The sequence below is a fragment of the Balaenoptera musculus genome, chromosome 18, assembly GCF_009873245.2.
Source record: "Balaenoptera musculus isolate JJ_BM4_2016_0621 chromosome 18, mBalMus1.pri.v3, whole genome shotgun sequence".
Classification (NCBI taxonomy): domain Eukaryota; kingdom Metazoa; phylum Chordata; class Mammalia; order Artiodactyla; family Balaenopteridae; genus Balaenoptera; species Balaenoptera musculus.
The window spans coordinates 52800817-52813407 of record NC_045802.1 but is presented as its reverse complement, the minus strand read 5'-3'; the positions used below and the strand labels follow the sequence as shown (position 1 = coordinate 52813407).

The window sequence follows — 12591 nt, the reverse complement described above, 5'->3', positions numbered from 1 at the left end:
CCCTCAGCGGAAGTGGCCAGGCGTGACTGCAAATTACTCCGACCTAGAGTAGAAGAGGTTCAGGTGCAGTATCATGGGAACTGGAAAGAGAATTCGTTCCTTTTGAGAAGTAGCAAAGAAGGAAGGGCATCATGTAAGAGATGGTAAAATATGAAATGTTTAAACATACTTGCACACTTCCATCTTTTCAAGATCTAGTTCCAGTGTCATCTCTGCAGTGAAGGGTGCCCTGGTTCTCTCAGAGATCAATTACTCAGACCCATGATGTTTGTTCCTATCTATCTCACGTTAGCACATTTTTCTGTTTATAAATCTGCTTCCATTAGACTCTGAGCTAAAGGGCAGAAAGCATCTTACATATCCAGGGACACACACAGATCCCGGCCCTAGCAGCTATGCCATCCACCCCATCCATCCATTCTTTCAATTTGTCAAGATCAAGTGCTAGGTGCTGGGGAGGCAAGCAAAGCTGAATAAGATAAAATATCCACCACTGGGGACAGAAACACAAAAATCAACAGTGACGGCGCAGTGTCATAAATGCCTTGACGGGAATCATAGAGGGGTCTAAGAACCAAGAGGACCAGAGTCAGGGCAGGACGATGAGAAAGGCTTCCCCAAAGAGAGAGAATTTAAGCTCGTTTTGAAGAAGGTGGGAAGAGGAATAAGGTAGGAGACGAATTTCATGTGGCGGCAACAGCGTCATCCCTTCAAGAACCATGAACAGGCACTCAAAAATATCTGACCCCAATTACCATCACGGTGGAGTCCAAGGGACTTAACTCCAATCTACGTGTTTCCCTTTCAAAGTCATAGACATTAAAAGAATAAATAAATCCAAGACTAAGAACCCATCATTCATAAGAGAAAGCTGGTGAAGTAATTTATCCTAGAATCAGAAACCACCTGCCCACCAACCTATTTTCTGTTCACTTCCCAACCAGGATTTCAGTGCACTGGCTCCCTGAGCGAAAGCAATGAGTCACCAGTGATAGAGTGACAGCATCTCATCAACTCACAGCGGAACTCCGAGGGACTGGCCTGCAGGCTTCCGAGCTTCAGCCCGGAGACCGTGTGTGCACTTCCTCTGCCCCACCAGCTGGAGCGCTTCCACTCGGGGCCCCTTAAAATCAATGGTCATCTAGGCAACTGTCGCTTTCATTCCACTTGCCACAGAGGAGATACAGGGAGCCAGCACTCGATCAACGTGATGCTACTATAATCAGCCTTTCCAAAGGGACTGGCAGATAAAACGCCCACGTCAGGCAAGGGCTTACTTCAGGTTCTGGAGGCATCTGCTAACACCAACTGGCAGCCCAGTCAGCAAACACACTGAGCCGAAAGATGTAATAATAATGTCTACCTTTTTCTTTGGCATAAATCTCACCTAATCCTCAGGTACATATTGTGCTTCCCAACAGATGGGGAAACTGAGGTGTGTCGGTTAAGCAAATTGCCTGAGCTTGCATGAGAGCTGATATTTGAGTCCGGGGGTAATCTGGCTCCAAAACCCAGTCTTTCTGTTACACGAAGCTCCCTCTCTTAATCATCCACAGGTTCCTCAAGGACAGAGAAGGGAAGAGACTAGTGGAAAAACATTATATTTTTTTGAGGCGAGAAAAATCAACTATATGGTAATTAATCCAATTCTGCTCGCTTTACGGCATTATGGAGAAAGTAACTGCCTTCTCAGCACAAACAGTTCTATTCTGTCCCAACGCTCCTACGCTGCCCTGCAGATACAGCCCTGCGGAGAGCCATGCTGTGTGTTTAAAGGCAAGAAGACCAGAAGGCTCTCAGTGAGAGAGGTCATGAAGCAAGAACTCCAGAAATGCTCATTAACCGTTTGAGATCTCTATTACGTGCCTCTTCCTTGCCCTGCGAAGTCTGACTTACGTGTTGATCCTAACACTTGTAACTTTCTATCACTTGTACACAAGGAGATAGATATAGAGAGAAACACATGATAAGAGAGGGATCACCAGGACTACTAGACCAAAATCCCACAACTTCAAACTATGGGAAGGAAACGTGCTGTCACGGGGCAGATGTATTGCACTGGAACCTCTGGAAATTGAGGCTGGGATGTTCATTTCCCCCAAATTCCCAGTTGACTATAATGCACCATATTGAATAACAATCACAGCTCTAGAGAGGTATTCAAAGAATCATTCAATCAAAAATTCATCTCTGGAGATCCTGTAGAATTAGAGAAATGGACGACCCAGCTGTCTCTTAAAAGTTCATAACTCTTCAGCTGAAAATGATATTTAAGGTGAGGGTTTCAGCCATTTTGGCGAGTTACTCAGTTTTTCTGGGTCTTTCCCACGTATACCTGTTATTAAACTTTTGTTTGATTTTATCCCGTTTGAAAAAAAAAGGTTCATAAATCTCAGTGAACTGACGCTTTCCATAGTCTCATCATTTAAAAAATCTGGATTTAGGAAGTGATATTTCACACTTTACTATATTAGGATGAGTGGTCACCAATGCTTGCTAGCAATTAAGGGTCTTTAGGTCTTCTCTCTGAATGAATAAAATGGGAATTAAAGGTTTATGGCCCAAATGCCATAGTTAGTCAAACCAAATCACTATGCAGGAATTTACAGGGCTGAGAAAACTAAGTTTGATGGAAAAGAAATAACATATTTTCACACTAGGGATTTATGCACAAGTACAGTTCTTATACCTCTGAAGAGTTCATCTTTCCAACAAGGTTATTTGTTACTTTTCACATTCTGAGTCCTCCAGATTTCTTCTGAGCTTTGGGCAAACTTTTGTTGTACTTGCTGATCTCACTATGCTTCTGGTAAAGCTAAAAAAAGAAAAGAAACTGCTTTAAGGAAGGATGGCCTGTGGCCCTTCTCGCTGTCACTAAAGGTAAAGCACTGATTTAATTAAAACAAACACGAAGGAGTAGGAAAGTAATATAAAGTGGGTTTGTTTGTTCTTTTTGTTTTGCAAGCTTGAGCAGAAAACCACCTCCAAGATTATGTGAACCAGTGTGTGATCTGGGCTTGCTATAACCTCAGCTGTTAAAGGGGCAATAACCCTATCTCTTCCCTATTTAGCTGTTAAATTTTTTTTTAATGGTTTCCATGAAAACTAAGTGGGTTTTTTAGAAGCAGGTAGCTTAATCTCTCAAAACAAAAACAAACAAAAAAAGAAAGCTAAGTTGAAAACATCAAGAAAGAAAAGTGAAAACAAGCAAACATGTTGAGTTCAAAATAAACATTTTCTTTTTAACTGCTTAACTTTTATGAAGTATGGAATGAGCTTTTTCTGTTTTTCTAAATAACTTTAGGGAAGGTTGCATTTTAGGTCATATGTCCCAAATAAGAATACACACCCGGGCTTCCCTGGTGGCGCAGTGGTTGAGAATCTGCCTGCCAATGCAGGGGACACGGGTTCGAGCCCTGGTCCGGGAAGATCCCACATGCCGCGGAGCAACTAGGCCCGTGAGCCACAACTACTGAGCCTGCGCGTCTGGAGCCTGTGCTCCGCAACAAGAGAGGCCGCGATAGTGAGAGGCCCGCGCACCGCGATGAAGAGTAGCCCCCGCTCGCAGCAACTAGAGAAAGCCCTCGCACAGAAACGAAGACCCAACACAGCCAAAAATAAATAAATTAATTAATTAATTAAAAAAAAAAAGAATACACACCCATAAGCAGGTCTGATCTATGGTGACGACTAATCTTTTGCAAAGTAGAAAGAAACATAAATTATCTTCATAAAGCTGATGCTTTTGCATTTATTAAAATTAAACTGCAATCTATCTCCCAACATACAAATTACTGTGACAAGTTAAATGATGTTCCCACACTCCAACCTAATTCCATGCCAGTTGTTTTCATGTAACATAAATTTGATCATATAAACATTTTGTGAGGCCAAGGTGGTGATAATATATTGTATCAAACTGATTTTCAAAAACATGCATGACAGGTTCACATTTCCACATTTACTGAACTTTATTAACACATATAAAACATGTTTTATATATGGGCAAGGACATTCAATAATAAATGGCACATTATCATCTAACAGTTGAACTCTATCAAGAATGAGGTTTTAGAACATAATACACTAATATTTCATGACTATTTGAAGAATTAAATAGCAAACAATTAAAATAACAATTAACAGCAGTTTAAACATACAAAAAGCTCACTGTTTACTATTTACCGTAAGCAGAATCACTCCAATACAACTTCTATTTAAAAAAAAAAAAAAAAAAAGGAAAAAAAATATAGTACTATGTGTGTTCTACAGGCCAAAAAAACGGGTGTCTAGGCAGGGCTGACTAGGTGACTAGGTGACTCCTGCCCTAATACTGCAGTTCCTTCTCTCAAAGGGCAGTGGGTTTAGGCAGTCACTTCTCAGCACAGTGTAGAGTTATACACAGGGTGATCATATAATTTCTCCTCCAAATTAGGACACTTATGAGAGAGGAGGCACTATATAAGGTGAGGAAATAGGAATAACCAGATCTGTTATGAGCAAACTCAGGATATATATGTCACTCTAGTTAAATACAGTATCAGATGCACTATCATTACCTTTGTGCTTTTGGGGACAGTATATAGACCAGTTGAAAAAAATTATATTAAATTAAGAAACCCTGAATTTTTCTCCAACTGGACTTTCTGAACTCCACTTTTCCTGTCATCAGAGGTTTTGCTGGAAATATTAGTGATTATTGTCTTAACAGGTTAAAATTTATGAACTTCAAAGGCATGGGATATAGCTTATAGACTCAGTAAAAGGCTAGAGATTAGTATTTTTTTCTATTAAAAAGAGATTTTCATTTTAACCAACCATAATAGAATTTGTCTTTTCATTTTAAATTCCTAAGATGTATCCTGAACACACTATATAGAAAATGTATTTTTACCTTAAATTCAGTTTATTTCATAAAACATAAAAATGGATTTTTCTGGCCATAACTAGCTTATTCAAACATAATAGAAATAATATAATATATTTTTTGTATTTAACTTCCGAGCTCCAGTTCACACTCATTCAAAAATTGTTTATAGATACCCTAACAAGGATTTTGATTTTCAATCTTTAAGGCAGAGTGCCAAGGCAATTAAGTATCTCCAAAACACAACAGCAGCTATTCTGTCCAAGCTCACAGGAAATGAAGGGAAGTATGTAGGATTTGATAAATCCAGAAGAGAATGTTGTTTTTTAAAATAATATTCTGATTCTCCCGATTGGATGATGAGATTTAAGACTACCAATGAATTGTACCAATTAAAGAGGATCAGGTAACATCACACTTGAATCTTACAGATTTGGGGGGAAAAAAATCAAAACAAAAAGTGAAGTTTTGACATTGGGTCAACATCCACATGCAGAAACTAAGTATTAACGCCACAGAAACAAAAATAAAATTTTAATAAATTGACGTACGATAGATGATCTAGATATTTTAACTTACTATGTATCACAGCTTAATTTCATTAAAAACTATTACAAAGAACAAAGTACAGGTCTACAGGAAAATTAATGTGCAATAAAGAGATCTAGCACGAGTTCACATTTCTTCTAAGTAAATTTTAACTTTAATTAATTTCCAAATCAGGGAACTAAATCAAATATTTTGTTTCTTTACCCCAGGCTATTGTTTTACTTCAATGGGCGTAACAGGTACTTTAACCAACAATAAAAATTCTAGCAGGGGAGGAGTATAAATGAGGGAAAACAAGAAAATAGGAGGCTCAATTAGCAAAACAAAACATGTTTTATTTATCAAAGACAATGAAATAAATCAGAAAATACAGAGAAATACAAAAAAAGTTATAAAGCATAATAAATTTTATTTTTTCAGAAATGGAAAAATGACCCTGAATAGTTTTAGATGTATCTTTTAGTAGTCAGTGTCTAATAATAAACAAGCAATCAATTTTATATGTTCTATATAGCTGTATCAACTGATTTTTAAGTTTAAAAGATAATTCCCATCATTTTTAATGTTGCATTTCAAAAGCAAAGATATAACTAAAGAGAAAACAGATGAGACATAAAATGATTTGTAAAATGTAGTAGCTTATGAATGTAAAATAGATTCCAGTTGTGATAATATTCACACACACTCTCGCAACACACTCACACCCCATATTCCACAGACACATTTCCATAACTTGAAAACAGATATTTCACATATCTCAATTCAGGAAATGATTTTTACAAGTTAATCCTACAACCGGAAAGCAAGAAGCTATTAAAAGCACAAGTTTTTATTCGCTAAATTAAACTAAACATCTAAAGGAAAAAATATTACAATGATATTGAAAGATACTTTTTATTGGCTTTTTAAAAGACAAAATGCAAATGAGAGTATCTTATTCAGAAAATTAATTTTCAAAAATGTCTTAAATGAAATAAATATAGTATCTAATACAATCTCTTCCTGCAAGAATCTCTAAGATGAACAATGCTAAAAACCAAGCTTCTCATTTGAGAAACCCTAAAACTGTCATGTCCCTTTAAAAAAAAAAAAGATTTTCTTATAAAGGACATGTGGCATACCCACATTTTCTTAAAATTTGTCCTAAAACTATCTTTAACACCCAAATTTTCTATATATATTAAGTTCACTTAATTTAAAATTAATGAAGAGATATCTAGACACAATTTCTAATAAAACAATGCAGAAAGTAATTTATGCATGGTTATTTACAGAAAGTTTTGCTAAATAATGATGTAAATATTGGTTCAACAATCTGACAAAGCCTAATAATCAGCACTGCAGGTTTCAAAAAACTTTATATATAACAAAGGATGTTTCATGTGTAGAGTTACTAGATAAATCTAAGAGCCAGAAACTAAAGTATTTGACATGGTTAATAATTTCATTTTATTACATTAAATGTCAGGTCAGAAGTCAATGGCATTTACATGCTGGAAGACTGTTTATCACTCAACTCTTTCAATTATATCAAACACTGATTAATCAAATGTGCCTGCACTTTACTGCTACAACTTTACGGTTTCTTTCAAGTATACCCAAATCTTTTAAATGGGCACATATGCAACTGTGCAAAACAAATGAAATATAAATATTTAAGAGAATGAACAGAAACGGCTTTTAAGCATAAACCACTCTGCCATTCAGTTTTGAAGCTCTACCTTTTCTTCACTAATTTGTCTTCTGTTTTTAGTAGTCTTCTATCTTATTAAAGTTGCAGGTTTACAGACGATCTGGAAATTTCACATTGATATAAGAAAGGAATGTCTGGTCGATGCAGTCTAGGGACAAAAAGAATTAGCCTTAAAATGTATTAAGTTGCAATTATCTAAACGACAGCATAATGAAAACCCATCTTATAGTAGTATTACATCAAGTATATAATATCCTTTTGGTAAGAAGGACATAAGGTAGCATATATCAAAATATATTCTAAAGTTTAGGTTTCTAACCATCTAGAAAATATTTACATTATAGTTTAAACTCTTGAAAATGCAAACAAGGTAATCACACTGAATATTCACAGAATATCATTTAAATCAGTAAAATTACTTTGCCTTTTATCTTACAGGTAATACCGACAAACTCTTAAGGTCACTGCTTGTAAAGACATTTTACCAGTTAAAGAGAAAATGTGACATCTTCTAGGGGGAAGAAGAAACCTTAGTGGAACATTTAAAGTGATATTTAAATATAATCCAGAAATGCAATTGTAATCATTGTTCTCTTTAGCAGAAATAAGTAAATCATGTTAGCTTACATAAAACTCATATAAGCATAAAATTTAAGCAACCAAATCACAAACCATACAATTTATTTATACTTAAGTCATAGCAACTTGAAACATTTTGTACTTAAAGATACATCCAGAAGTTAAGTGTTTTAGTAGACATTTTGCTTATGCAGTTCAACTACTTTAAAAGTTCAAATCAATGAAGTGTATGATACTTGCTTTAAAAGTATCAAGAGTATAGGAGTAGAGATATGAGGTCTCTTCATGTGAAGATCTACTAGCTGCACAATAAATAAATGCCTTTACTATAGACACAGCCTCCAGAAACTCACTGGATAACCAGTAAGACAACCTCTGCTCATTTCTTTATATTCCCATTTATTCAAGTTGCAGCCTTCGTTGTTGATACAAACTGGCACACATTAAGAAAATAGTAACAAAGCTCCTATTTTCTTCACACAACTTTTATTCATTGATTCAGTTTGTTAAGATCAGTGCATGGCAAATTGCTTTTCAATCACAGATTTGTTTTTTTGTTTGTTTGTTTTATCCACCAGATATCTATGTGAATTTCACACTGTTTTATGCAAAATGCCCATTCTCTCTGCGTAAGTGCTTTGTCATATTTTGTTTTCCAAGCTTTCAAATGCTGTGCTGGTGGTTACTTTCATATATATCCTGTGGTCAAGATTTAACAAGAAATTTAAAAGTCTGATTTAAAGTTTCAGTTTACTCATAATACATTTTTAAAAATTAAAATGTATGAAATTCAATTTTAAAAATGGAAGTTATCTTAAAAGTTCACAACTTCTTAAATTTCAGTAAGTGACTGTTAACAGTATAAAAATCTATTAATTATGCTAAATTTGAGTAAACAACATGAGTACACATGAAGCATTTAATATGCATCTGGTGAATTTGAATACAAAAGGAATAAACAGTTAATATATTAATATTTCTTACCTCTATAATAAGAAGAAATATCTTGTTCTATGAGCAGCTGCCATGCTTTCAGACATGTTTCTGACTTTTAGATAATTAACAAATCCTCTGAAGAAAAGAAGCAGGCCTGAGAAGGTTGAAATAATACAGATATGTTATGTTCTTAACACAGAAAGGGGACACAATGAATTTTAGATAGACAATTATAAACAAGATCCTCTTGGTCTAAGGAATTTAACATGTAGGATTACAGTCATTCCATAATATATTTTACATTATAATGACAACTCTATTGTAAGGAAATATAATAAAATTTTACTGCCACCCCCAAATTCTTTCAATTTGTTATACCTAGATGTATCTAAAGTAAAGTAAATCCAGCCATGAAAATCCAAAATTACACAAAAATACACACTTACTAAATTATTTCTTAAAAAGCAAAGCTACCTAATGCATTTAAACTGATTCAACTCATAGAAATCCCATTTTATACCAAACTTTTTAATTACTATAACTACTAAGCAAACTAAGACATATTTACTGATATATTCAAGAGAGAACATATGCACGTAATTGTTAACAATTGTGGGATAAAACCAACAATAAGCCTGTCTAGCAAGATCAGGTGCCTGTCATCTGCAAGATCTGTATTTAGCGATATGAGCATTATGCAAATAATTTACTTATTAGCTATTATTTTCAAGTAATAATAAAAGACTAATTTATAATAAAAATTAAGTTGAGAAAAATCAAGAAAGAAGACTTTGGAAGCAGCCACTCTAGTGATTTCTTAAATGATTTGAGATCTATCTTCTATCTATGATTTGAGGTCTATCTTCTATCTATCTCAGGGTTCTCCTCTGTAAAATAGTATTTTTAAATAATAAACATTTACATTAATAATCATTTATAATAATCACAGGTATCTTTAGTAATCAATAAAACAAAGCCTGTGAAATGCTTCAAAGTTTCAGATGAAAAATATTAGCTAAGTATAAAAAGCATCACCATTATTAGTAGAGTTAAGTCTTTGATATACTTAAGCATACAATTCTAAGGGCAACATTTATTAACTCCAGTAAATTTTTAACTAGGTAATGGTGGGCGGGAGGGCAGGGACCAAAAGATATGTACGCATGCAACTTTCCTCACCAGGAGGAAGAGTCTGTCAATTTAAAATGTAAAGTCTCAACTGAAATTTGTAACCCAATTCTAAGACAATAATCAAAGCACTAAAATAAGAAGCATGGTTATAATAAATTAGAAAGGAAAGATAGAAGAGATATACAAATAATGACTTAAACAAGTGGTATAAGTTTCACCTAAATCTGATCCCATCTGCTTCCCATATCCTCTTTCTACTTGTGACTCCCACACTGAATTCTACCCTCATGCCCTTCCAGATGCTGTTCAAAGATAATGATATTGTGATCCAAACGTCAAAGTATTACTGAAAAATGTAAACCAAAATTATTTGTGAAATCCCTTCTTTTGTCTATGAAGCTGCTGATTCTAAGACAAATTTTGTTCTGCTCAGGCATTTTCCAAAATAAGCCAATTCACATCTAGAAACCGATCACTCAGCAGCTATTGTTTCTCAGCATTCTATGATGTGCTCAACACTCTTCTGAGTATTATGTGAGAGCAACATTTTGATCATGAATTAAGTTTTCACATTCCCCTAAATGCTAGATTATGGCTCTGATATGGAACTGGGGCTGTCCTCTGCATTCTACTCTGTCTCACAGTTGCCTTCTGAAAACTCCTCAATCCGTTAATAATATTTATAAGCAAGTATCTCATTCAGTATGCTTAAATACCTAAAAGACTTCAATTTTTTCAGTTTTAAGGAAGAAACTCAATAATGAGCACAGAATCAGTCAGAAAACAATTAACAATACAAAAAACTGGCTAAACTTTTGTACAAGTCTGACTCCCCAACAAAATCACAACTTTAGAATAATTTCATTGTAATTATTAGAGAAACAATCTAGGATTTTTAGTGACCTTAACCGACCACTAAGATTTTGTTTCCCCAAAGATCCAAAAGATGCAACAGCAGGACTAAATAAAAACTCAAGGAGAACACTGCCACCTACTGAAATGCTATTTTCTGGTATAAATTTATGTTACTAGAGAAATGTGGGCTCTTAAACCTAAATAGAAACAAAATGTATTCTTCATGTCAGTAAATAAACTTGAAATGTGGATTAAAGGTATAATGTGATTTTAAGATTAACTTAATTATCATATATCTAAAGAGGAAAACACAAGGGATCAAAAATCGGAAATCCATAAAATTCATCAATATTAATAAAAGACATGCCTTGTAAGAAGAAAACTCAACAGAAGTACTGTGATCATTAGGCATGAAGCCCTTCCTTATGCCTGACTGATTAATGATTAATGCAGGGTACACTTCAAAAGTGTAAAGAATGTTTCAATGATCCAAAAATAAAAGAATGGACAGAATATCCAACTATCCTCCTCTCAACACCTCCTACGATCATTAAAAGAAAATTATGCATGTATATTTTCCGAAATAAATGCTGAAGGCAACTATTTTTTAATCATTTTAGGATTTTCAAGTTTTGTAGGATTGACTTATCATTCAACCACTGATTCTGTAAATTGACAGGCTCTGAATTTTAAATCAGAAATCCAGAGTGCTACATAGAATTATCTGAATAGCCAAGATGATATAAGTGTTTGGATATGAGAATTTTACAACAGGAAAAATTTTTTCCACATAAATTACAAAACAGTATATTTACATCTCACATTTGTAGGAAACATCAAAGTTAAACTAAATGCAAATTAGTCATACTGAAATGCATTAAGAATAAACTTACCAAGTACAAGAAATATCCACCAAAGCCAATACTGTCCATTGAAATATCCAGTAAAATAATCAGAAAACTGTGGAGTGAACATAAATATATTAACCGTATTTGTGTACCTAAATTTGAAAATCATAAGTCTTAGTTTCAGAATGATTTACCTCAAATAATCTTTAGCACTTAAAACAGCACAAAAAGAGAAACAGAAAAGAAAAAAAATACTTAATGACATACACATATAATTATTTGAGAAAAAATAACAGCAAACAAACTTATGCAAAATATTTTAGGAACAAAAAATAGTTTCAAACTGCTTGTAAAGAAGAAAGATAAGTGCTATATATCTGAATCCAACATTTTCTCATTAAGGAGTTCACATGTCAGTTCTTTTTTCATAATCTCTCAAAGCCACAACTACCATCCCAAACACACTACAGCAACCTGCTGCTTTAGATATTAACACCAAAAGCCACATTAGTTTAATCTTATCAGATGGGGATGTTCTGCTGACCTCTAAAAAGAAGAGCTTTTGACCTTCTGTACACCCCCTACTGTTAATCACTGCCAAGAATACTAGGCACATAAAGACCCCCAACTCATTAGAGTCTTTTTATTTTCAAACTAGATGCTCCAGCATTCATTTCCCAACAGTGAGCTGAGAACAGCTAAATGAACCTTGAAGCGGCATTTCAACAGTTCCTATTAGTGGCCGTGGTAGACAGTTTATATGCTCTGTGAAGTGAGGATATGAACAGGCAGATGGAAGGCAGGGTTTGATGATACTGGACACAGGTATCTTTTCCTTGATTAGACTCGGGACATGATGATTTATTATCTTCGAAAAGTTTTCTTTTTAAATCAGTCTAATTTTCCTGCTTATTTAATCTACTCTGTTTCCATTGGTCTCTGAACCGAATCTGATTTAACTAAAAATGAGTTTGTTAAATGCAGATTTGTCCTCAGATGTATCTATCTCCAACTTTATAGGTAATTATTTCCAACTATTCATTGGTAATTTCCATAAAAGCTTAAAAATCTTACAGGTTTGGTAATAACAAAAATGCTTACAAATTGTAATGTTACTAGTGAGGAAGCATATC

General features: G+C 34.4%; 1 protein-coding gene across 1 annotated transcript in view; it reads right to left on the bottom strand.

Moving 5' to 3' along the window:
* Positions 1-6846: 6846 nt before the first annotated feature.
* The window catches only part of NDFIP2 (Nedd4 family interacting protein 2), a 59040-nt gene continuing 53295 nt past the window's right edge, over positions 6847-12591 (bottom strand). The window contains exons 6-8 of the mRNA XM_036831429.1: positions 11504-11570; positions 8673-8778; positions 6847-7257 (exon numbers count right to left, since the gene is read on the bottom strand). Of these exons, the coding sequence (XP_036687324.1) occupies positions 8675-8778; positions 11504-11570 (171 nt within the window). The 3' untranslated portion in view covers positions 6847-7257; positions 8673-8674. The remainder of the gene's footprint in view (positions 7258-8672; positions 8779-11503; positions 11571-12591) is intronic.